The sequence below is a fragment of the Micromys minutus genome (genome assembly GCF_963924665.1).
Source record: "Micromys minutus genome assembly, contig: SCAFFOLD_248, whole genome shotgun sequence".
In the NCBI taxonomy this organism is placed as follows: domain Eukaryota; kingdom Metazoa; phylum Chordata; class Mammalia; order Rodentia; family Muridae; genus Micromys; species Micromys minutus.
Window position 1 is genome coordinate 94,721 of NW_027667204.1, and position 27,594 is coordinate 122,314.

Genomic DNA, 27,594 nt, shown 5'->3' on the forward strand with positions numbered 1-27,594 from the left:
ATTAAGTCATGGTTCATCATTCTCTTCTCTCTTTCCTCTCCTCTCCTCTCCTCTCCTCTCCTCTCCCTCCCTCCCTCCCTCTCTCCTCCTCTCTCTTCAGGAACATCACAACTTTAAGAGTGGTCTAGACTATTTAGCAATATTCCTTCAAAAAAACAAATACTCTTATTATGGATGTAGTTTATGGATAGAGGTCCAGTTTTATTTATGTTCTATAATTTATTTTTTATGTTCTTTGGTGTCTTACATGCATGTGTGTCTTGTGAGGGTGTCAGAAGCCCTGGAACTATGTATATATATATATGCATGTAATATCATCAGTGAAAAAAGAGACCATGAATTTAAAAGAGAGAAAGGGAGGTTGTATGGGAGTGTTGGGAGGAAGGAAATGGAACAGAGAAATGGTATAATTTTAGAGTAATTTCAAAATAAAAAGAATGTACTGAGTTAATCCCAAAACTTGTGAGGCAAAGACGGAGCCTAGTCTACATATCTAGCTCCAAGTCACCCAAGGCTACATAGTGAGACTTTATCTCATTTTTTTTTTTAATTCGGGAGCTAGAGAAGTAGGCCAGCATTTAAAAGTACCCATTGGTTTTGCAAAGGATTGGTTCCCAGTTCTAGAGAATTTGATGACTTTTTCTGGCTTCTGCTGGCACCAGGCATGCATGTACAGGCAAACCCATAAAATAAAAGTAAATAAAAATTTAAAATTAGTTCACTCAAATGTTATGGTGTAAGATCACTTGTATAAATGGTGATAGCGTTTGGAAAAAGCAGGACTGAAGAAAAGGGACACTGGGACCCTTTCAGCATCTATCTAGCCTTTTTGTTACATTTGCAAATAAACGATTCTTGAGGCCAAAAGATGTGCTTCCAAAAGCAAAGAACCACTGAAGTTCTTTTAGAAACTTTTAGAAAATGGCAAGATTTTATATACTTGTTGGAGAATGACCAGCACAAAGAAAATTGCTCCCACTTCTAATTCTGCTTAAATTGATCTGAAATATCATATATAAGAAAACCTTGTGAGTTGCCCCAAAATTATGATGATATAAGGTGTAGAAGAAGCCTACTAGAGCTAAAATTTACAACCACTGAAATTAAGGCCTCAAGGGTGTAGTGTTCGTGGCCACGGTGACTTTAGAGGATTTTATTCTTCTCATTTCTGAGCTCTGAGATCACGAAGGCTGAAGGAATGATTGTAATACAATAAACCATCCTCACTGAGGTCTGGCAATATCACTTGTGCCCGGTGTGCCTGTAGGCAGATCTGTTAGTGGTGACCGGCTCAGAGGAACTCTAGAATTGCTGTCTGCCACTAAAATGCACTTGGCACACACAGTTGGAGAGTGCTGAAGATTATTACAAGCTGATAAAGTTATTGGCTTCCATCCATCATCATAATTAAGCAGAGTAAACCCTTTTAACCAAGGCTCCTGCTAGACTCTTGAATCAGTTTTCCTTCTCTATTGTCTGAAGACCCTCCCAGTTGCTTAACTTTTTAAAATACACAATGTATCTCCCTGGCTTTTATTAACACTTACAACAGTAAAAGCAAAGTGTTTCAAATATAAGTACATGTGCCCTTCATTCTGAATTAAAACTATTTTTATTTTAAGTGACAGGTGAACACCCCAATTTCAGTTATGAAAGCAACCATTGTTCCTGGACTTTCCTCCTGGGGCTTTAGGTACCAAGCTGTACCCTTAAAATACAATCGAAATAAGCTTTTTTGGCTGCAGTATCCTGTGAGGAAATCCAGGCAGTCATTTGAGTTCCTGCAGAATCAAGTACTATTTTTGTCTGATAGATACCCTCCTTCAAAGCAGAGTTCATAAAAGTATTTAGCAAGCCCTTTCCAAGCACATGCTTCATCAGGAAGGCTCTGCTGTTTAGTGTAAACAAACTACCCTGCTTTTCATCCCATGACCTTGAGTAAATAGTATCTTTTACTTTAATGAGGTTGTAAGCTGCAGTCTTAGATTGGTCAAAGAAGAGAAAAGGATAGTTAGACTGAAATAAATTCCATCGCTACATATTTATACACTTGGAGTTGTGAAACCAGAATCATTCTATGATTATACAAAACACGTCACCATAGCCAGGAGCTGAAATGTTGGCATTGTAAAATTTCACTGGGCCAAAAGCCATATAGTTTGATCTTGACCCTCTTTAAGGTGCCAGGAAAAGACTTTAGGTTGGATGTTTTGTTGACTGCTATAATCCTGGATCTTGGGACATGGGGAAAGAGGACAATGAGTTTGAGAGTGGTTACATGAGTCCCAGGCCTGCCTGAGCTACATTGCAAGTGGCTATATCAAAATGGGGGTGTGGAGTCAAATAAGACAGTGTTATAACCCTTTATAATCTATGATAGTTATATAAATAAATATACTGAAATTTGAACATGGGAGAGAAGAAAGGGCCATCATTAAGCAATCCTAGATTGGTGCTCCATTTTAAAGGACTTAGTGTGCCCTACACCTGGAGGCTTGCCAAAGCTGAACATAAGGATGAGAATGTGGAAACACTGGCGCTTCCTTTGAGTTCTCTTTGATCCTCACTGGCTAGAGATTTCTGAGCAGGCCAAGGGAAATGCTTTACAAATAGCTCTTATTAAAGAACCATCTCCTAACCTTTAAGATAACCAAGACTGCAACAACTATGTGTTCTTTCACACAACTGATACAGACTCTGCATGTTTTAACTCTAAATTCCTTCATTGCTAAGAAGCCAACAATTCTTTCACCTCTAAACTGCTTTACCACATGACTTCCCAAGAATAAAACTTTGTTTCTAAGGTTTCAGAATCAATGGTGTAGAAGCAGGGATGTATATGCTACAGTGCCAAGTAACACGTAAACTTCAGTGATGAGAACAGCCTGCTCAGAGGATCATCTGGAAACAAATTTCTCTTAATAAGTAGTTTTCGGTTACATTTCTAGGTGTTTGTTCCAGTGCCCAAAAGGATTAGCCGTTCTCTAGGAGGGGACTTAACCTGCTGAGGTGCTTATTGTTTCTCTCCTACTAACTACCTACAGCACCTTAATATGTGAGGAGCAGAGCTCATAGGACATTTGTGTGACTTGATGAATACACGTTTGTCCCCAGCATACTGATTAGGACATCATCGATTTCCTTATGGAATAAGAGCTTTCTATCTTGACTGGCTATAAAACTCAATGCTACAAATTAATTCCACCCACTTTCCTGATGCACTGCCATTCTTTTCTGTTTGGTTTTTGATGGTTTGTCTACGCAGGCGTGCCTGGGCTTCTACCTCCATGGACAGGGAGTGATAAAACGAAGCATAAAACGAAAGCGCGGCCATCTATAAAATGGATTCAGTTTTGACCTATTAGAATGGTTAGATGTTTCACTCTGCCTTGGTGATCTTTGACTTCTTACCACGGAGACCTTACTTTGTTTTCTCAGAGACTACATAATCACCCTTTTGAAAAAAGAAAGACCCCCGAGAGCTTGGAAATGGGAACACGTAGCTGTTAGGGTATCTGTGACTACAAAACCAGTCCAGTACCTTAAATGACTTCTGTGTATACTTCTAAAATATCAACTTTTAGAATCAGATAACCAGTATAAAAACATTTTGTAATTTCACTTTTGTATTTTTTTTGCTACAGGACGAAGCTGTTGCTTGCATGAGTGCCACCATTGATAGTGCAGGGGAAGCTGACACTGTAAGTAATTGACACCTTTTGTGTGAACCCTGGAGCTCTCACTGCCGCTTCTAAACCTTCCTAGAATTGATCAATCATTCAACTCTGGAGAGGATCTGTGGTTATTACCATTAGTCATAGAATCCTCTAGAAATTCTGAAATCTTTAAGATCTCAGTTTCATAATACTTCATACAAGGATGAGCCCTGTTTCTGATTATAACTGGTAATGAGCAGTGCCTCTCAGGGGCATCATGTTTTATTTTTCAGTCTGACTTACTTCTTTTCTATGAGGTGCTAGTTCTGCATCAATTACCCAAGAAGTTAAAACAAGGAAAGGAACCAATTAGGTAATTATGACAAAGTCAAAAAGCATTGCAGGAGAATGTTTTCTGAATATATTTTACTATGGATGCAGTGATCATGGGCTGAAAAAAAAAAGGAGGAAAATGTTTTGAGTGTTCTAAGATCACAAGGATAGCTAAGGTGCATCTGCTGTTGACCTTGACTTAAGGTTGCACAGTAAGGTTAAAAAAAAAAAAAAGAAAGTTTAGTCAGTGGCTTCTTGAGGCAACCTTTTACCCTGAAACAAATGCACGTTAGTAGTTCCTTATTCTGAATGAAGCAAGATAGGAGAAAAACTAGGTGATAAAAGTCAGCCGTGTCAGAATAAGTGACTCTTCCATTTCCAACGTAACATTTCCAGTGTCCTATCCTCTTTAGGGGCCCCTTGAGATGAAATGAAAGTAAGGATTGTTTGTCAGATTAGTATAACAAAGAACAAGAAAACTTGTACATGTTACAGAGTATTTTAAGAGCAAGGGAATACGCTCCATAATTAATTTCAGCTGTTTGAACCAATAGCATATAAGAAGCCACAATAGTGAAAGAGCACAGGTATTGCTGATGGAAAACAGATGTAGAGAGTAAAGTACCTAAGGAACTCCAGCTTCTTGCTTCTCTTAAATTTGTATATGGGGTGCACAGCTTTATTAGAAGGATTTATAGGCTGTGGTCCAGCTAATCCAATAACAGCTGCCTATGTACGTTAAGGTTCAAAAATCCAGTAATTGTTCAGTCTACAAGGCTGGATGTCTCGGCTGGTCTTCAGTACATGCCAGAATCGTGAAGAAGTAGGCTCTAATGCCAGTGGAGGAATGGACTGTGTAGTGTGGTTGAGAACAAGCAGGCAGAGAGCAAGCTTCCTCCTTCCATGTCCTTTATCTAGGCTTCCAGCAGAGGTTGTGACCCATATCAGAGGTGGGTATTCTCACTTCAAATGATACAGTTAAGTGAAAAAAAAAATCCTTCATAGACTGTGCTTTGTGATTTTTCGGTTTTAGTTAATTCCAGATGTAATCAAATTGACAACCAAGAGTAACTATCACAAAACTATTATCTATCTTTTCTCAGCAGGTGCAAAGCAGTCCAGATACCAGCAGGTCTTCTGATGATTTCAGCACCCAACATGCTCTATGTCAAGCTCAAATGTCCAAGGAGCTGATTGAATTGAGTAAAGAACTTGCATTGAAAGAGGCCCTGGCTAAGAAGATGACTCAGAATGACAACCAGCTACAGCCCATTCAATTCCAGTACCAAGTAAAGTGTTTTCTTTTTTCTAGTGCAGCAGTTGGTCATGTGTACCATATTAAATGGGGGAAAGCAAACTGGCGAGACAATTTTGGTAATGAAAAGATAAGTGTTTCCCCATTGTCTGTTTCCAGTGTTGCTGATAAGAAGTATCTGGTGATCTAGAGTTTTTCCCTCTGGCAACTTGGTATTTTTTTTTTTTCTGGCCCCAGGTAGCATATGCTCTCACAATGCTAGGCTTATTGTTTCCTTGGGTACTGTCACTTCACTCTATTTTCTTTCTTCAGCTGCCCTTACTCAGATAATTCACTCTGCTTTTCCTGCTGCCTCCTTCCTGTTCTCTAAACCCTTGTCCACTCTCTAGATTTCCTTCCACTTCTGGTGACTATTTTTATTTGCTTACTAACTCCCAAGATCCTTTTGATGTTCCTAATTGTTCTTGCTATAGAAATCTTTTTGTGGATGTAGTGTCCATATCTAAGATTAGGAATTAAAACCTATCAAAACTTTATTCTTCTTCTTTGCTTCTTTTTTCCACATTTCCTTTCTTTTGTATGTTTTATTCTCTTTTACTTAAGAACCTTTCTTCAAATTTCTGGTGATCTTTGGCCATCAGTACAAATGTAAGAGAGAGACAAGCCAATAGGAAGTTTTCCATGCATACACTTCTCCTGGGTTCCTTAGTTACCCTACAGAACTCTTTTCTTCTCAGCCTGGAGCTATGTGGGCACAGTGCTGGAAATGTTGTGGTCTCTGTGCTCATTTATTTCACACAGGTCAGCAACATGACTCCTCATGTCTTCAGTAGCTAGATCCGGGCTGGCCATGCAGCCTGAAAGTTTCATCACTGCAGAAAGGAAGTTTTTACTCTTCTCTGTCTTTCCATGATACAAACTAGTGTGTTGCTCATTGGCATTCATCCTGTAGGAATCATATTTTAACATTTTTCCATTCCAGAAGGCAGTTACTGTTTTCTCTTCCCAGAGTCTGTTGATATGTCTTCAATATTGACTGCCTACTCTTCATGCTTGCTCATTTACACAACTTTTTGCATCATTCTAAGCAGGATTACAGGAGAAAGGTTAAATATGTAGGTCAGTTGTCTATCTGTGATTTATGGCATACAATGCAGCCTTTCTCAGGTCAAATGTGGTTCTGACTTTTCCAGGATCAATAAAAGATTACTAAGTTTCTCTCTTTTTTGTTTTTATTAGTTTGGCTTTTTAAATTTCTTTGTTTGTTTGCTTTACTTACTCCCTTTACATCCCACTACTTATCCCCTCCTAGTCCCCCTCCCCTTCTCCTCTGAGTGTGTGGGACCCTCTGACTATCCTCCCACCCTGGCACTTCAAGTCTCTGAGGCTAAGTCCATCCTCTCCCACTGCGTTGTCTACCTTGTCTAGTCCTTCTTCTTATACTACCCAGAAATGGGAAGCTCGTTCCACCAGAGTATTTCCTACTCTATAAGGAAGCATATATAAATAATGTGGTGTAGCTCTTAATTCAGTAATAATATCTAGTCTTTTCCCCCTAAAAACCAAGAAAATTAACTCTTAATAAAAAGTAATACCTTTGAATCACATGGAAATCACCACTTCTCTTTTTAAGAAATATGCATGTGTGAATTGCTACATGTTTGCAGAGGTCAGAAGGCCACGTTGTGGAGCTGGTTTTTTCTTTCTATCTTCACATGGCTTTTATAGCAAGTACTGTTATCTAGTGAGCCATCTCATAACTACGAAGTATTTTCCTACCATGTATTATACACACACACACGCACTCATATATATAAAATGTTAAATATGTAAAATATACATATGTAAATAGGGAAATGTCTGGAAGATAAAAAGCTATGATTTCCTTCTGAAAAGAGGAGGGTAGATGTTGGCAGGGCTGAAGTAGTCAATGTGTCTTACTTTTTATATGGGTTACCTGAATTATTTTTTATAGGAGATCATAATTAAATATAAATGCATTTGCATGTACTTTTTTATTTTCTTTTATTACCAACCAGTTTAAATATGCAGGGTAACTATGAAGCTATGATAATGACTTCCATTGCTTATACTGGAGTGGCTAGGCCTAATGCTTAGAAAAGAGCTCTAGCAAATTTAGAAATCTTAATATAGCCTCCAACCTGTTTTTGCTGCTTTCTGCCGGTCCTGTATTAATCCTGAGCCTTCATGTAATTTTGGTTCTCAACCACTGACTTAGTCAATTTTCTTTGGTTCTGGTTGTGAGGACAAGATAAAATCTGACCAAAGGGATTTTTACAGCCTAGAAAACATCTAAATTTCAGTTTCTAAAAGTTACTACATAAATGCATGTAGAACTGCAGTTGCTATTGAATTGATGTTTGAAAGTTCCAATATAAGAATACTGAAGGCTGAAGATATAGCCCCATTGGTAGCATGTTTACTTAGCATGAATAAAACCCCAGGGTTGATCCCTAGCACCAGATAAACCAACTGGGTTTGGTAGCTTGTAATCCTAGCACTTTGAGGCAGAGGCCAGAAGATTAAAAGTTCAAGGTCAGACTCAGCTACATAGGGAATTCTAGACCAGAAGAGATCTTGCCTCAAAACAAAAACAAAACAAACAAACAAAAAAAAAAAAAAAAAAAAAAAAAAAAAAAAAAAAACCCAAGTTTATATAGCTCTTTATAGGTTATAAATGTCCTTACCATTTAATCCCGTTTTATCTTTTTAGCAATCCTATAAAGTAATATTAGTGTAGAAAACATTGTTTTTTTAAACTTGTTTTTGAGATGGCTCTTGCTATTTTATTCAGTCTTGCCTCCATCTTCTGGGCTCAAGTGATACTTTTGCCTCAGCTTTCTGAGTAGCTAGGACTCAAAGCATGCACCAGTATACCTGGTTCACATTATTAATACGGGTAGAAAAACTTGAGAGAATCCAAGATGATTTCTAAATCTAATAACCCACTAGAAAGACTCAAAAGACTCAGTAAGTACTCATAGTCACAGTAAAGATTTATTATGGAAAGGGTACAAAATAAAACCAGAAAAGAGAAAAAAGCCAGTATCCAAACACAAGCTTCCAAAAATCCTTTCCCAGTGGATTCCACAGACTTTTTATTCTTCCATTTATTTAATTATATGTGAAATATTCTTTACCAGGACAGAACCCCCTGACCCTAAGCATTCGGGGGTCCATCCTATAGGCTTTCTTTGTCTAGTGCATACCATAATATCTATAACCCCTGATAGAAGACAGGTGTTCTGGGAAAAATTGCAGTATTTACATAGTTTAATCGTAAGTGAGCCACTGTTACAGACAAGGATGGCCCTACCAAAAATCAAAGTTACCAGGCACAATCAAAGAGCCAGTCTTGCAAGGAACCCTTTTTATTGATAGTAGTCTCAGAACTACTATATTAACTCTTTTCATCATAGAAACTAGGGATAAAAGGGGTTGTTTCTGATATGCTTTGTGTTATAGTTAATATTCAGATCCAGGCCTTTGAACTTCAAGTCCATATACATATATATACCACACAATTTTATTCTCAAGTCAAAAGGAAAAATATTGTAGTATGCAATTGATGTAGTAAAATTTAATTCATAAAGCCAGATGTGGAATCTCTATAACCTTAGTCCTTGTGAAGGCATGAGTATAGGAAAGAGTCCAGCCTAGCCTCTATACTAAGGCCCTGTTTGTTTAAAAGAAGCAAGGGGGAGAGTGGGAGGGGAAAGAAGGAAAAATAAATTAATAAAAATAATTCGAGGTTGTACACAACTTTAATACAAACATTCAAGAGACAAAAGCAGGCTTATCTCTGAGTTTGATGCCAGTTTGCAAGTTCCAGGCCAGCCAGAACTATATGAGACCATGTGTTGTTGTTAATGGTTACTAGAGACAGAATGCTGAAGCAATTATCTTTGTGTTCTATATAAACTTTTCTTAAAAATCTAGAATTGGAAGTCCACAGTCTACAGATGGAAAAAGAAGAATTGGTTCTTGAACTTCAAACAGCAAAAAAGAATGTCAACCAAGCCAAGTAAGAATATAGTCATTAAACGTTAACTAAGTACCTGCCATATGTAAGATGAGTTGTCAAGACTAGAGAAATAGAAGACCCATTTACTGCCCCTAAACAATTTTATCATAGTAGGTAGGGAAAGGAAACCTAGATACAAGAAAAATAATTGAGACTTTACTTTTTTTAAAATTATGTTTAATTGGGGGGGGGTAGTATGTGCACATGAGTGCAGTTGCCCATGGAGACCAGAAAATGGTACAGGATCCCCTGTCCGTGGAGTTACAAGTGGTTGTGAACCACCCAATGTGGATGGTGAAAATTGAATTCAGGTCAGCTTCAAGAGCAGCATGTACTCTTAATTCCTGAGCCATCTCTCCAGCCCTAGTAAAATAGCATCTCAGGATGACAGTAAAACAATTCTGTAGTAAAGCAAACAACTACTGCCCAAATAACTTTTAGCAGTGATTAAGAATTATGTTAAGACTAAGTAGAATTTAGAGTTTACAGACAGGGGCTGTGATCAAGAAAGAATTTATATGAAGTTAAATGAAAGCTGACATTTGGAAAATAATGTATAGACCTCTGAGATAATTTCTATGCCCCTGCTTGTGAATATTAATGTCCAAGCTAATAATTAAAAATCAATGTAACTATCCCTTGATTTGGGATATTTCCTTTGAATATGACTAAGCCAATCAGAAGCCTCTCCTCCTTTAGACTTCTACCTTAGAAAAAGCCTAACTTGCCCAAATTATTTTTATTTGATCTTGAATCTCAACTTTATGTTCTTTAGAGTGATGATAAATGTTTACTTTTCTGTCTTCAACTTACGTCATCAGAATTATTCCCTTACAGCTCATGCACAGTGTCTTCCTTTTGCTCTGAGTGGTGGGGAAAAGTATATTTGAAGCAGTTCCTTATTGTATAGACTCAAAAATATGTTGCTTTACTCTGATATGAAGCTCTCATCAGTGAAATAGTTTTGATTGGGTGGGTTATAATCATTATTTTAGATGACTATATCAAGGTGTGTCCCAGGAGTGTCCTATTTCATATTTTAGAAAAAGATATTTCATTCCTATCACACTTGCGTTTAGGTTGAGTGAGCGCCATCGCAAACGTCTTCAGGAGCTGGAGGGTCAAATAGCTGATTTGAAAAAGAAAGTACATGAACAGTCCAAACTTCTGAAGCTGAAGGAATCCACTGAGTATACTGTCTCCAAGCTGAACCAGGAGATACGGGTAATAAGTCCTACCCTATGTTAATAGCTGATAGTTGAATTTGTCCATGATCTTAGAAAATAATTCCTTTTTTAAAGAATTATTTATTTTGGGGCTGGAGAGATGGCTCAGCGGTTAAGAGCACTGACTTGCTCTTCCAGAGGTCAGGAGTTCAAGACCCAGCAACCACATGGTGGCTCACAACCATCTGTAATGAAACCTAAAGCCCTCTTCTGGTATATCTAAAGACAGCTACAGTGTACTTATATATAATAAATAAATAAATAAATAAATCTTAAAAAAAGAATTATTTATTTTTTGTTCACTATACCTGTCTTCAGACACATCAGAAGAGAGCATCAAATCTCATTACAGATGGTTGTGAGCCACCATGTGTTTTCTGGGACTTGAACTCAGGTCCTTAGGAAAAGTAGTTAGTGCTCTTAACCATTGAGCCATCTCTCCAACCCAGAAAATAATTTTTTGGAGCCACCTTTAATTCCAACTTGGAACTCAGGATACAGAGGCAGTGGGATTTTTTTTTTTTTTTTTGTTTTGTAAATTCAAGGTCAATTGGATCTATGTAACTATTTATTTATTTATTTTTTATCTATTTATTTATTTATTTGCATCCCAACTGCTACCCTGCTCCACTCCTCCCCCCCAGAGTCCATCCATCCTCCTTGTGCCTCCTCACAGAATTTCTACCTCCATCCTTCCTCTTATTTAAGAGTGTGTCCTCCCCCATCCCCCTGTATTCCCCTACCCTGTCATATCAAGTCTCTGCCTGATTAAGCACACCCTCTCTCCCTGAGGCCAGACAAGGCATCCCTGTTGGGAACTGAAGGCCAATGAGAGTTGCATTGTCAAACACTGTCTCAAAAAAATTCTTCCTTACTTTAAGGGTCTGGAGAGATGGCTCGCTCAGGGAATCCAAATTTTGTTCTCAGCACCTACACCCAGTGGCTCCCAACCTATCACTCTAGCTCCAGGGAATGTAACACCTCACTAACATCATAGATACACAGACACACACATGCATGCACATACACAAGCTCACACACGCAAAATAAAAAATAAAGCAAATCTTTAAAAACAAAGAAAAGAATTCCTTGAGATTCAGATTAACTAAAATAAATGTGGGGCAAGATTTAGCTCTCTTACTTTTGGGTCTTTGTATAGTCTATACTTGAAAACTCTAAGTTTAGCAAGAGATAGCAAACCTAATGAGCATTTGTGGTTGACCTCAACTTAGCTCTGACTTGTCTCTCTTTATGGTTACCCTGTACACCTGTACATCAGCCCAGAATAAAGTGCACGTGACTAATACACTGGTTTTGTTTGATTTGGCTTAGTTTTGTTTTGTTATGACAGATGATGAAAAACCAGCGAGTCCAGTTAATGCATCAAATGAAAGATGATGCCCAGAAGTTTAGGCAATGGAAGCAACAAAAAGACAAAGAAGTAATCCAGTTAAAAGAACGGGTACGTTAATTAAAGCTCCTCAAAGGCCCAGGGAATGAGCCTTCTCTGAGCTAGAAATACTAAATATTCTTTGCAGATATCTGATATCTCCAGATGTGTGACAGTCACGAATTAAACAGCTTTCGGTTGAGTGTCTGCCATGTACAAGGTACTTTTGACTAGGTACTATGGAAATTTTCTGAGTAATAAATGTGCTCTATCCTTTAATAATGTCTTATCTATTTAGGAAGAAGGTGCAGTGTAAGCATGGGTTTCTTCAATATATGGAATAAGCCATTTAAGAACGATACAGATAGGCTAGTGTGATGGCTCTGCAAGTAAAGCTTGACAACTTGAGTGATTCCCCAGAGCCATACAAAGATTGAAGTATAGAACTGTCTCTACAGATGGTCCTATGGCCTCCACACATGTGCCATGGTGCATATCTCCACAGAATAATAAATAAGATAAAATAATTCTAAAAAGAACAACGCACAAGAAAGATAGATAGTCACTTGAGAAGAAAAAACAGTAAAGGAAAACCAGGACTAGAAAGTATGAGACATAAAGCAGAAGGCAGAAGATGTGTTGAAGCACATTTTTCACATTCAGTGTTGCTGTGAGACCATTTCTATGCAGGGACACTTTCTGCTTTTGTCCAGTGATGGTGTGCTAACAGCAAAAAGATCTTACAAACAATTCAGCCACTTGGATGTTTCTAATCCTAAATACATGAGAGATTTGTCAAGGGGAAGTTCTGAAGAAACTGGTGTCTTCGGGGGATACATACTCCTGATGATCACTCATGGGGATATAGAGCTCAAAGAATCAAAAATATAAAACTCGCTTTAGCAAAATCTTTTTTAAAAATATTTATTTTATTGGGCAGAGGGATGAGGACACCCACAGTCTGAGAGGTCGGTTTCTCCATTATGTGGATTTCAGGGGGTTAAACTCGGGGTTGGTAGTAAGCACCTTTTTCTACTGAGCCATCTAGCTGAGACATCAAGATTTTTAGCATAGCATTTTTCAGAAGGATTTTCTAAGTGTCTATATGTGGGTTTTTGTTGTTGTTTTGGGCTTTTGTGGGGGTTGTTTTTGTGTTTCTTTGTTTTTTTAGTTTAGCCTTAACAATGAGCAGTTCAAAACCAAGCAAAACTATTTTATATGGTACTTAGGCAAAAAAAAAAAAAAAAAAAAAAAAAAAAAAAAAAAAAAAAAAAAAAGAGAAGAAAGTGTGGTATATATAACACTAATCAGACAACTGAGTTGTTTATTGGAACATGTATACGCATAGAAATCACAGTGCAATAATCACCCCATATCCAGCCACTATTGTTTATATTTATTTATCTCGTATACGTGAAGATCAGAGGACAAGTTGCAGTAGTATATTTTCTCTACATGTGAGTCCAAGGAATCAAACCCAGGTATTTGAGCTTGGCAGCAGGTACCACCACCCTCTGAGACATTCTGCTGGTCCAAACAGAGTTACCATAAAACTCAGAGTACTTGAGACCCTGGCTTCCATCCTTAGCATGTGCGCACATGTGCACAAACACACACACCAACTTTAATCCCCAACACTCACATATACAAAATCTTCACACATACCAGACAAAAAAGAAACTGACAAAATCCAACACTGTTTGATGATAAAAACAATCTTTGAAGATGATTTCCTGAATCTGACAAAGTTGTATATGAAAACCCTACTGCCAATCTTAGGTTATACTTAATGATAAAAACAAAAAAAAAACATCCCTTCCATCAGGAACAAGGTATACCTAAATTCACACAACACATTAAATAAATAAATAAATAAATAAATAAATAAATAAATAAGCACAGTCAACACAGAAATATTTTATTTGTGTATATATAAAAATAGGGAAACCATCCAGTTTCAAATAGTATCAATACAAATACTTAGGAATAATTAGCAAAATAACTTTCTAATTTTCACTCTGAAGACTACAAAACATTGAATTTAAAAACCAAATAAAAGAAAAGCTAGTTCATATTAATGAGCAGAAAGATCTGATATTCTAAATATAGACTATCCCTCAAATCTCTTTGCAGATTCAACACAATTGTAGTCAAAATTTCAGTGATTAAAAATGCTTGCCTAGCATGTATGAGGCCCCAAGGTCAGTCAGAAGTGCTAGAAGTAAATAAAACCCATCTGACCTTTTCACAGAAATCCACCAACTGAAATCCTAAAATTCAAATGGAAATGTGAGAGCAATCAAAAAGTAAAGGCTGAAACAAATATGACCGCTACTGTCAGAACTTAGTTTCTTATTTTTAAGATTTATTCTTTGGAAATTTCATACACGACTGCAGTGTGTTTAGATCTTATTTATGCCTACCAGATTTCTTTACCTAATTCCTCCCACACTCCCCCTTCCTATCCCATGTTTTCTTTTTAATATATTCATTTTTCCAACCCCAGTCTCACTGAGTTGTGCAGACTGGCCTGTAACTTGCCTTCTCCCAACCCCTGGGTAGTTGTGGGATTACAGACATGTGACACCAGACCTGGTGACCCAATTGATTTTCAGCATTGGTGCCAAGACAATGAAGAAATAATAGCCTTCTAAAAGGGGAGGTACTCAATACCCAACCAGCCTGGGCTGTTCTATAAACCATAGGTCCCAGTGAGACTGTGTCTCAAAAGCAAGATGGACTGCTCCTAAGAAATAACACTTGAGGCTCACCTTTACCAGCATGTGCACACATATGTATGCCACACATCTTCACACACATTTATTTTCATATAAGCAATATATACAAGAATAGTCTTTCCATCATACAATGCCAAGTTGACAAGATAATCATGTAATAAAGTTGGGACATGCCTCACACCATATATAAAATTAAACTAAACTGTATAAAAATCTCTTTGTGACCCAGTGAGATAGTTCAAGTATCTCTCACCAAGCCTGAGTTCCTTCACTGGGAACCACATATTAGGAAAGAACTGCACGCACACACATATACAAAATAAATAATAAATTTAAATATTTGAGCTAAAACTACAAATCTCTTAGAAGAGAGCATAAATGATAGTTTTGTGAGTTTTGATTAGGTAAAAGGTTTATTATTTTTAATGGGATACCTAAAGGACAGTCAAAGAAAAATAATATTAAACAAGCAAAAGCTTTTGCACTGTAAACAATACCAGTTTGAACATAGTCAGTAAACAAAATAGTAGAAAATATTCATGTCATTAAAATAACAAGGATCTTGTAAGCACAATTTATTTAAAAAATACTTACCACTCAATAAACATAGCCTAGTTGTAAGATTAAACAAACAGTAGAGTTCACAAAAGGCAATCGGCGTCATTTGCCACCATGAAAATGCAAATGGAAACCACAGTGACATACTATTTTACACCCATGAAGATAATTATTGTGAAAAGATAAGGCTTGGCAAGGATTCAGAATTAGAAATGCCACACATTTGCTGGTAGGATGGGCAAAGTGGTATACCCGCTGTGACAAACAGTCGGCTGTTAGGATAGATAATCTACAGGTATTTATGATCCATTGATTCCACTCTTAGTTCTTTCTACTGAGAAGGTTCAAAGACATGCCTGTGTGAAACTTGTATGTGTATGTTCATAGAGCATAAGTGCTATTAACCAAAACTGTGGAGGCAAGCTTTAGTATATCAATAAGTAAACTGATAAATAAAAATATGCATACAGTGCAATATTATGATCATGAAAAAAAATTTAATACTGGCACATGCTGCCACATGAACGAACCTTGAAAACATTGTGCTAAGTGAAGAAGCCATTAACAAATAATGATATAATGTATTATAGGGCATACCCAGAATTGGCATATTTATAGGCAGAAAATAGTAAGTACAGTGACAGGGTTGTGTGCCATTACATAAAGGACAAGAGATTTCTTTCTATGGTAATGAAACTGTGGCAACACTTGGATTGTGATGGTGGTTTTTACATCAACTCTTTGAATATGCCAAAAGCCATGAATCATACATTAGGTCATTAAGTGGTATCATGCATTAATTATCTCAATAAAAGCACTAAAGAAAAGAGGAAGGCTTATCTGTAAAGTACTAAATTAATTTACAATAGTGGATATGCTGTATTGATAAGAATCTTCATTTTTGTTAAAAATAAATACAAATAAAGAGAATCTTTATCTCACAGAATGAAAATTTTAGGACTGAGAAGGGATGAAGTAAGGTATATTGGGAGTGCTAATGATACTGAAAGTTGTTAAAAGTAAGAACAATAAATAAAAAAGACACTGGGTTAAATAGGGCAAAGTTTTCAGGACAGCAGTGGGAAGTAATTTCAAGTAAAATGTAAGAAAAACATATCACATTAGTTGTATAAAATGAATAGCTGTCTTCTTTTCCCTGCTACTCAGAATTAAACCTAAGACTTCATGCTTGTTGGACCAGCATTCTGCTCCTAAGCTGCAATCTTGACTGGTAAAATGAATAGCTCTTTTTTTAAAAAAAATAATCAGTCTTTTAATTTGTCGTGGATGCAGTATCATTTCAAAACTTCTCTCCAATTTTAAGCAGTTATATGTTGTAATTTTCAGGATCAAATAATTTCAAAAGGTGAATGAAAACGAGTGCACCAAGAATCAGCATGTTCGACTCTTTTATTTAATTGAAAAAAATTTTCATGCAATAATCACAAACTCCATGCCTTCTCTCTCTCTCTCTCTCTCTCTCTCTCTCTCTCTCTCTCTCTCTCTCTCTCTCTCTCTCTCTCTCTCTCTCTCTCTCTTTCTCTCTCTCTCTGTGTGTGTTTGTGTTAGAAAACAAATAGGCAAACAAATCAGAATAATTTTTTAAGTACAAGAAGTATGTACACAGCAACACACACACAAACTCTTAAAAATAAAAAATTTGAAACTATTTTATATATAGTTCAACTATGTTGGCCATTTCATAAGAGTTCTTGTATGTATGCTGGCAAAGATATGGCTAAAATGGCTGATCACTCACATCACCCACATTGGGTAAGCAACAAGTAGAACTGGAGAGCTTAATGGATTAGGAAGATAGGGAAGGGGGCTAGAGATCACAGTGTGTGGTTGTTTGAAGCGAGTGATACCCCTAGTGTTTCATGGTCTTGATTTTTCTTTTCTGAGCAGAGAGGCTATATTCAGGGTATGCTATATTTGTTAAGAAATGAGAAGCTTCTTTTACTGGAGTTGTCCTAATTTTATAGGTATCTGCCTGTGTAGTATCTTTCTCCTTTTTCCCCAACCACTGGGTTATATGACCAATCACCTCATACAGTGGAGAATAAAAGAATACTGATCTATTTATTAATCAGTAGACCTGAGTCCTAGCTCTGTCAGTAGCAACCTATGTAGACAAGGCTGTTCATTGAATGATCTTTCAGATCTCACATTCTACAGTAATATTTAAAATTGACATAAGTCTGAGAAACAAACAATTTGGCCACAGAACAATAAGCTGGGGAAGACAAGGATCTGTATGTATATGCAAACCTAGTTTCTAGAACTTCCAGTTCCTAATTCTGATAAAAGAATATAAAAGCAACTCATAGAATTGTACTAAGCCTTAAATATAAAGGACATCTGGGAAGTCTTCTTGGTTTAAGGATTTATTTTAGTTACCTGAACATCAGTTAAGATATGTTTGTTTGTTTGTTTGTTTGTTATCAGGATCGTAAAAGGCAATATGAACTGCTCAAACTTGAAAGAAACTTCCAGAAACAGTCTAATGTGCTCAGACGTAAAACTGAGGAGGTATGTAAAAAAAAGCCAATCTTCTGGGCCACAAGCTTTATCATCTTAAACATGCTCACGTATCTTAGGAAACAGGATGTTAATCTTGGCCTGCAAAATTCATGAATTATTTTCCTTGATTGGTTTTGTTAGTGGGTTTGTTCTTGGTTTCTGTTTTTTTTCTGAGGTCAGAACTTATGTAGTTCAAGCTGTCCTTGAAATATGTAGCTAAGGCTGGCCTTGAACACCTAGTCCTTCTGACTCTACCTCCTAAGTGCTGGGACTGTGAGCATGTACCACCATGCAAGCTGAGTAAGTCCAAAATCTTGATCTCTTTCTTTATCTAGTATGGCTTGTGAACAAATAAAACCTGGGTTGAAAACTGTACCATTCAAATGTGAATTTTTCTTTCTAATAGAGTTTTTTCTAACACAAACAAAACAGACTACTAGCAGTACATTGCCATACAGTTTAGCCTGAGGGATTTCCTATCCTCCTGTGCATTCTGAAGCAGTAGCTATCCATCCATTATCATGTCCATGGCAACATAAAAACCCAATTCCTTTAGGAATTGAAAACTACACATTTTTTTTTTTTCAAATTAAAATGTTCTTCAGCATAGCCACTCACCATTTGTATTTAGGCAGCAGCTGCAAACAAACGTCTTAAGGATGCTCTCCAAAAGCAAAAGGAGGTTGCAGAAAAACGAAAAGAGACTCGGAGCCGTGGGATGGAAAGCACTGCAGCTCGAATGAAGGTATGAACATTTTTAACTGACATTTTTTCTTACATGCTCTGGGGATAGGAAATAACTTTCTTCTGATTTAAAAGTAAATACGGAATTGGAAGGTCTGCCTGAAATCCTTATTTTCCAAAAGATACATCTTTAAACTGTTGTCAAAGAACAAGCTGACTATGTATTTCTTAACTGGCTTCCTTGTCTGGCCTTAGTGGGAGAGTGTGTCTAATTCAGCAATGACTTGAGGTGCCAGAATGTGTTGGTACCGAAGGGAGACCTCCCACTTCTCAGAGCTGAAGGAGAGGGGTGATAGGAGAGGGGCCATCTGATGAGAGACTGGGGGGGGGGGCTGATATCAGGATGTAAAGTGAATGGATGGATGGATGGATGGATGGATGGATGGATGGATGGATGATGGATGGGAAATACTTTTTAAAAAATCTAGGACCAAAAAAAAGAGTGGAGAATTCTTTGTATCCCTGCCTATCATAGCTCAGTTACTATTTTATTCAGGTATAATTGGCATACAGTGAATGGTTTATATTTAAATAGCACGGTTTGATGAAATGTTGGGTCACACCATACCATGGACTGGGGTCTTAGACTGAATAAAAAGAAGAAAGTAAGCTGAGTGTTAGTATTCCTCTCTGCTTCCTGACATTCAGCACAGTGTGATAGCCCACCTCCTACTCCTGCCTTCACACTGTGAAAAACAAAGAATTGCTCTTTAAGTTGCTTTTGTGGGGGGGAGGGGGTGGTAACCAATATACATCATCAGTAGAATCATCAGATGTGCTTTCTGGCCTGGTATGGTAGCATACCTGTGACCCTCACAGCATTTGTGAAGCTGAGCAGAAAAATCTGAGTTCAAGTCAGGTCTGAGCTCCATGGAATCCAATTTGAATCTAATGGTTCTTAAACATACATGCAGGCACACAGTGCCTCTAAAAATTTTAAACATTTTTTAAATTAAAAACACATCACTGATAATTGGATACTAACCCCAGAAAGCTCCGAACACCCCAGAAACAACTCACAGACTATATGAAGTTCAAGAAAATAAATAAATAAATAAATAAATAAAAGAAAAAACCATTATGCTCAGTCCTTACACACCAAGAAAACATTGACTAATTCCAGGTTACATCTTGTTTTACATGTACTTTATGCTCATTGTAACTAGTAAGGTCTTAATGCACACTATCCAACCTTTAAAAAAAAAAAACAAGCACTGACAAAAATATATTCGTATACTTTTATGCAAAAAAATGCTTAAAATTTGTACCTTTATCTTTGTTTTTTAAAATAAAGTTGTTAAAAAAAATCCACAGATATAACCAGGTCGTGGTGGCACATGCCTCTAATCATAGCACTGGGGAGGCAGATGCAGACAGATATCTATCTGTGAGTTTGAGGCCAGCCTGGTCTACAGAGTTTTAGGATACCCAGGGATATACAGAGAAACCTTGTCTTGAGAAAACAAAAAGAGAGATTTTTCTATCACTATATATTTGTTTTTATTTTTTATAGTTTTAATAAAATGGAATTGCATGGTTCTCTTATTCAGCATAGTTATTTTCACATTTGTCCATATGATTACATACATAAATTACTTTTATTACTGAGAGACATCCCATTTGTAGTATCAATATGCCTTGTCTTATCTGATCACCTACTGGTGGTCATTTGAGTTCTTTCCATCCAGTTTGGGCTATTAGAGACATTGTGCCGAATATCCTCATACCAAGTTTTTGTGGGCACCATATATGTCTTATTTTACTTGCTTTTTAGTTTTTGTTTGTTTGGCACACAGGGTCTCTGTATTCCTGACTATCCTAGAACTCACTATGTAAATAAGGCTGGCCTCGAACTCACAGAGATCCACCTATGTCTGCCTCCTGAGAAATGGGATTAAAGGCATGCACCAACACACTCAACCTGCGTGTGTGTGTGTGTGTGTGTGTGTGTGTGTGTGTGTGTTTTGTGTGTTGTGTGAAGTATCTAAATATTTTCTTTTGATTGGTTTGTACTTTCTATAAAATTTGAATTCTTTCTATAACCTCGAAATATATCCAACAGATAATCCTGTATTTAACAATTTATTTTTTCTTAGAGTGTGACCTTTTGGGGGGTGGGTTTTGGGGTTTTTCTGTTTTGTTTTGTTTGGTGGTGGTGGTGGTTTTAGGGTATTCTTTTGAATACCAAAGCTAGCTACTTACTTTTCTTTTTTGAGACAATGTATTCTTGGCTAGCCTCAAATTCACTGTGTAGCTGTGGGTGACCTCTAACTCCCTGCCTCTATATCCCAAGTGCTAGGGTTTCTGTTCAGATTGCATAAATCTTTCACACTCAAGTTCCAGGGTCACAGGTATGCACCACCATACCCAACACAGGGTTTTAATTGATAGCATTCAGTGTATTGATGCTTGCTTTTTATGATTCATAGTCTTTGTGTTTTATTTAAGATCTTTAGTAGATCTCAAGATTGCTAAGATTTTCTCCTTGAATTTTCTTCTTGAAATGTGTATTTTTAATCATGATACCTCTGTCAGAATTATATGTCTGCATATCTATTTGTAAATTCTATTACATTGATGTACATATATACGTTTAGTAGTAAATGCTGTCCCTTGATTTCCAAACCATCAAATTGTGCAAGTCCTCATAAGTCCTTATTCTTTTTTTTTTTTCTCTGCATTTCTATGTGAAGTTTAGAATTGGCTTACACATTTCTAGCAAATCTCCAAGTTTGATTAGGATTACATAAAATTTATAGCTAAGACATAAGAATATTAAGCTTTTTATCAAAAATGGAGGGGAGTGGAGTGGTGGCTAAGTGGTTAGAAGCACTGGTTGTTCTTCCAGGGGAACCAGAATCAGTTCCCACACCACATCTTAACTATCTATAACTCTAATGCTAGGAGATCAGACATCCTCTTCTTGCTCCAGCCAGTACCTGGAAAACACGTGGTACATAGACATACATTCAGACAAAACACCCATATACATAAAAAAATACTTTTTTATTCAAATTTTTTCAGAAGTTTTTCCTTTACTAAAATAACCTTATGGTTTGCATATTTTAGCCTTCTAGGATGGCAAATGACATTGTAGGGTTTTTTTTTTTAACCCAGTTTATTTTATTAAGGTATAATTAACATGAAGTAAAATGTGTGTGTTTTGTTGGACATTTCAGTAAGTGCTAAGGATTAAACCCAAGGCCTTGTACGTGCTAGGTAGCTAACTCCACTGATGAGTACCTCATCTCTCCTTTGCATTAGTCTTATAGTTAATAACGTAAACTATGACTTCTTTTAGTGTGATGCATTTCAAAGATGGCTGTGTTATTTTTATCAATACTTTATGCTTTATTTGTATATCTATTTCAATGAGTCATAGTCCATTGCCTTTTTTAGACAAAGGATGGTCTGGACAGGTTCTGTGTGCCCAGGTTGACTAGTCTCTAACTTGCAGTAGTCCTCCTGCTTCAGCCTCCACAATGTGGTAGTACAGTCAGGAACCGCCACCCCCAACTAATAAGTTTGAATTAGATTAGTTTTTTCAGAGAAACAAAACCAATATATATGAAAGATTTATGAGGATAAATGGCTCACACGGTTATGGAGGTCAAAAAGCCCAAAGTGGTTATTCTGCAGGCTGGAGATCCAGGATACCAGTATCACCGTTCAGTCTAAGTCTGATAGCATCTAAACCAGGAAACTGATAGTGGAACTCTGAGTCACAGGTAAAGGCTTGAAAATCTGGAGGTGTTGATAGAAGTGCTGGAGTCCAAAGATCAAAGTGCTTGAAGCTCTCCTGCCCCAGCTCCAGGAAAGACAGGAGTTGTTCTTCAGCCTGGTCGGGGTGATAGCTGTCCACACTGGTGGTAAATCTTCCCAATTCCCCAGGTCTGAGTAGGAAGGAGCTTTACCTGTTTAGGTATCCCTTACTCCAATCAAGTCACCACCTAAACTCAGCCATTACATGAATTAAGTTGCTATTTTAAAAGTTCACAGGCAGCTTTCTTCCTAAGTATAGTCGTTTCACTTTGGCATAGAACTAAGAAATGGATTACACAATAAGTTCATAGAAAAACCCTATATGTGTTTGTGTTTGTGCATATGTGTGCAGTGTGTTGGTAGGTGTGAACCTAGAGGAAGTCAGAGATTGGTGTTGAGTCTCTCTGCTGCTGATTTCTCACTGAACCTAGTGAAAGACCCCCGGAGGGTATCTTCCGTCTGAAGAGACCCCTCCCAAGGAGCAGCAAGACCACTCACTTCGGATGCAAGTAGCAAGAGGTTTATTTACACAGGTACCTGTGGGCACACAGTCTCTCAGAGGACTTGTGTGCCGGACAAAGGGGCAGTCCCCTTTTTAATGGGCTTGGGGGGCAGAAGCAAGGTACAGAAGCAGAAGCATAGCAACAGGGTTCTAATTGGTTAGTTTAATTGTGGCCAGGGAGTGAGCCCAAGGACAGGGCTCTAAGGAAACAGCTCCTGATACCAGCTGGGGCTGCAGCTCCTGAGAATAGTTGCCTTGGGCTTATCTAAGTATGGGAACTATGGCAGAAATATGGCTTTAAGGAGGCAACTCCTGGTACCAGTCAGGCTGCAGCTTCCGAGGATAATTGCTTTGGGCTCATCTAAGTGTGGGGACGGTGGCAGAAATATGGCTTTAAGGAGACAACTCCTGGTTCCAGTCGGAGGCTGCAGCTTATCTGAAAGCTGGGCTTGTCTGAGTGTCTCCCTTTCTTTGTCTATTGCTAGCTGGCCTCTCACCGGTATCTTGCTTGGCCACCTGGGACCCTGACCTAGCCTGCCCCGTGTATGCACAGCCTTACAGACATGGCATTTACTGTTGCTAAGCGGGGGTCTTTCACTAGAACTCACAAGTTCAACTAATCTAGCCGTGATACTCAGTTAGCCTGAGTGCTGTCTCTGCCTTCCAAGTGCTAAAATTGTGCACAGGTCATCACACCCCCATTTCTTATTTTTACACAGATGCTGGGAAACTAAGATCGAGTATTCATATTTCTGTAACAAGTGCTTAAACCACTGAGTCTCCTCTCTCTTAAGATTAGTTTTTGAAGTTGAATAGGGAAGGAAGTAGAGGGTTCTTGTTTTTATTTTAACCCCACCACTCCAACTTGTGACTCTTTGCTGTGTGGCCATCCACAGGAGTGTGGTCTACCTACCAGTAGCTAAGGTACACTAATTCTTCATCCACTGACAGTTGTCCATGGCTCCTTCGTTAGGGCCAGGACTTTTAAGCCCACTTTCCACCTCCGGGAATTTTGTCTGGTTTGAGTTTGCACAGTTCTTTTGAGAACTTTCTTCAACTTGAATTGATGGTTGGTTGATTAGTTATTTGTTTGTTTTGTTTATTTGTTTTCCTTTTTCCTATTTTGATATTGGGGGTTACATTTATAGCATTTTGAATATGTGCTCCTATTCTACCAGTAAGCTATACCCAGCCTTCAGGTTTTACTGTTTCTAAAATTAAATTAAGATAATTATATTCTCCTTTTAAAAGCCTTTCCATCTACTTTATTTATGCTTTATTTTTAGTTTATTATATTTGATGTGTGTGCATGTGGCTGTTTGCACATGAGTGCAAATGTTTGAGGGTGGCCAGAGGCATTAGATTCCCTAGGAGCTCGAGTTATAGGCACTTATGAGCCACCTGACATAAGTACTGGCGATCAAATTTGGATCCTCTGGAAAAGTAGTATGTCCCCCACCCCTTAACTGCAAAGCCATCTCTCCAGCCCCTCGCCCACCATCTACTTTAAACATGTCATGACTAGTGAATGGCAAAAAAACAAATATTCTAGTGAACAATAAATAGTAGTAGAATACCTGGAGAAAGCCTCTGTGAACACTGAGAATTGAAGCCCAGGGCAGTACATTTGCATTTGAAGCTCAGGGCAGGTTCAGCAGACTTAGGTGTGGCTGTCTCTTGGGATCCCCTTTTGTCCCTGATCTTCACACCTGGCCTCCAAGAGAGATGTTTACAGGATTTTTGATTATTAACTTGCTTGTTCCCTATGTTATCTTTCTGCATGAATTAAAGTGATTTAAAAGACGACTAAATAAAGAAGACTTCACTTCAGCCTCAAGACTGGCAGAAGTCATGTTACAAATTTGAAAAATAAAAGAAAGAAAGAAAGAAAGAAAGGAAGAAAGAAAGAAAGCCTCTCTGACTGTTGATAATAGTTCTTGGGAGGGGGTGGTTTTAGTGCCTTAGACACATAAAAATCTCACTTCTGCTTTCACAGGCTCTGGTCCCAATGAAATAAGTTCAACAGGGTCTATCTAGCCCATGTAGTCCTCATCCCCAACTCCCACATGACTGATTTCTCTTCTAGAATTGGCTAGGAAATGAAATTGAGGTCATGGTCAATACTAAGGAAGGCAGACGACATCTGAATGGCCTTCTTGAAGAGAGAAAGATCCTTGCTCAAGCTGTGGCACAACTCAAAGAAAAAAGAGAATTTGGAGAGAACCCACCACCTAAACTCCGAGTAAGTGTCATGGGAAAATGCTGTCAATAACCACAGGGAATTTCCATCAAATCCCCACTGCATTTGAGGACTCTTTCCTTTGAAATTCCATCTTCTTGCCCACTATCTTTGCAGAGGCGCACATTCTCACGAGATGAAATACATGGTCAAGATTCAGGAGCAGAGGATTCTATCGCAAAGCAGATTCAAAGCCTAGAGACTGAATTGGAGCTCAGGTAAAGAGGCTCTATCTGAAACATGAAATATGCCTGGAACCCAAACAGACACCATCAATCCAGTCATTCAAGGGTCTCCTTCCTTTTCAGAAGATTTTTATGGGGAAAAGAACCCCAAAGAATGTAACAATGTTTTGAACCTGTGTGTTTAAAGTTATGTTGTGCTATATAGATTGCATCCATTGTGCTAGGATGAGGTAAGTGCCGTTCTTCCCACCTTACAAATGTAAAATGAAATTGGAGATCTTAAACTTTTTGAAAAAGGGACCAACAATACACATTGCAGCAGACAGCACCTTCACTTCAACAAATGGTATAGTTCAAGCTGCTTGGGTAGCTACATGTAGAAGAATGAAACTAGATCCTCCTCTCTTGTTCTACACAAACAACTCCAAATAGCTCAAAGCCCTGATACCATAATTTAATAGAGGAGAAAAGAATGAACACATTTCAACTTATAGGCACAGAAAAGGGCATTCATTCAGAATAGGACTCTGGAAGCACCTGATTTTGACAATTGACAAATGGGAACTCATGAAATAAACAAGTAAAGGTTTTGTATGTCAAATGACACCATCATTTCGGTAAAGAAGCAGCCTATAGAATAGGAAAAATTCTTTGCCAGCTACGTATCTGACAGAAGGTTAAAAACTGGACTTTACGGGGAACGAAGACAAATGAGCCAGGCTGTGGTAGCACACCTTTAATCCCAACATTCAGGAGGCAGAGGCAGGTAAATCAGAGTTTGAGGCCAGCCTGGTCTACAGAGCAAATTCCAAGACAGCCAGGGCTACAAACCCTGTCTTGAAAAAATAAAAATAATAAAATAAAAAATATCCAACTGTTGGGGTCCAGGAGTCTCCCCACAAACCACCGGAGCACTGGTCTCAGTCAGGCAGGGATGGTTTATTGAACACACACCTAAAGACTGATCATCCAGGGCAACAGCTCAGACTCACGAGCTGAAAGCTGCACACTGGACATTTCTCAGGGACAGCTTATAAAGACCACAACGAGCTCATACGCAGGTGCTGGAAGTGCTGCTGGTAGCTGGCCCTGACTCAAGCCATCTTAGACAGAATAGTTCATACTGGCCTTTAATTTGATGGGTCCTGCCTGAAGCTTATGGTTGTGGAATTTCTTAAGATTAACACACCTCATAACATATAGACTATAACAGAGTATGTGGTCAGCATGACCTTGCTCTGAGTTGTTATTTTTCTGGGTCAATGACTGGCAGGCATGTTATAACAAAGATATGAAATAGGTGGTGGCCATGGAACAGAATGGCTACAGCTATGCTGGGGGGATGAGCTTCAATACAAATACAATACAAATACAAAGCCAGGTATACACATACCTGGCTTTAAACAAAATTGAGAAAACAGTGAGACAAAGAAGTAACAGAAACTTCACACACCATAATGTGATCACCTCTGTACCTATATATGCACAGAGAAATAAATAAAAGGTAGAATTTTTTCTACATTTCAATATATATGTTCCATTTATTTCAACTGATATTTAATTAAATGAAAGCCATGTGGTTATTTCATTGGGGTTCTTTTTGTTACAGGTCTAGAAGTACCACATAAAATTTGAATCAGGTGCCTTAATTTTCTAACTGATCATTTCATACATAAAATTTTTTTCATGTTTTACTCAGAGCTCCTCCCTTTCTCCTTGCTCTTGAGGCTGATCACAGTAAATGTCACTGTTCTCTCCCTTGAAGGAGCGCTCAGATTGCCGACCTACAGCAAAAGCTTCTGGATGCTGAAACTGAAGACCGGACAAAACAACGCTGGGAGAATATTGCCACATATCTCGAAGCTAAATGTGCCATAAAGTATTTAGTTGGAGAGGTAAAACCATTCTTCTTAGCAACAGCTCTAGGGGAACTGCTGCGTAGGTCAAAGTATACAGTGCTGGTCAAAGTTTCTTGGTGCTGTAGCTACTTTTCATGGTAGAAACCCCAGTGATGCTAATACTAAAGCCTTTAATGAGTAAGCATTGGTTAAAAAGAAGTAAGTCCAAGCCAGTTACTTAGAAAGAGCAGAAATTTATACTCATCATACCTGACATAAAGCAAATATTCATTTATGTGAGCTACTGTTACTAGGAAAAAAACCCATAAGAAGTTACTGGTTAAGCATAAAGTATTGTACTATATTTAAAAACATGTATGAGGTGTGTATTTAAAAACTTGAGACACAGTCCCAAGGACAAAAACTTAACCATTTTTGATATATATAGATTCGTTTTAAGGAAAGTTGATTTGGAGGGAGTTGTTTGTTTTCTGTTTTATTTTAGTTTTGGTTTTTATTGAGACAGAGTTTTTCTGTGTAGCCTTGACTTTCCTGGAACTCACTCTGTAGACCAGGCTCCCAGAAATGTGACTGTCTACC

General features: G+C 37.9%; 1 protein-coding gene across 1 annotated transcript in view; it reads left to right on the forward strand.

The window, feature by feature from the left end:
* The window catches only part of LOC308416188 (chromosome-associated kinesin KIF4-like), a gene marked incomplete at its 5' end in the record, with an annotated part of 95,600 nt that overhangs the window by 64,851 nt on the left and 3,155 nt on the right, over window positions 1-27,594 (forward strand). Inside the window, 11 exon segments of the mRNA XM_080942612.1 lie at window positions 1,694-1,793; window positions 3,645-3,701; window positions 5,093-5,283; window positions 9,191-9,289; window positions 10,369-10,513; window positions 11,867-11,977; window positions 17,650-17,733; window positions 18,356-18,469; window positions 24,819-24,974; window positions 25,089-25,189; window positions 26,922-27,051. Coding sequence (XP_080798738.1) covers window positions 1,694-1,793; window positions 3,645-3,701; window positions 5,093-5,283; window positions 9,191-9,289; window positions 10,369-10,513; window positions 11,867-11,977; window positions 17,650-17,733; window positions 18,356-18,469; window positions 24,819-24,974; window positions 25,089-25,189; window positions 26,922-27,051 — 1,288 coding nt within the window.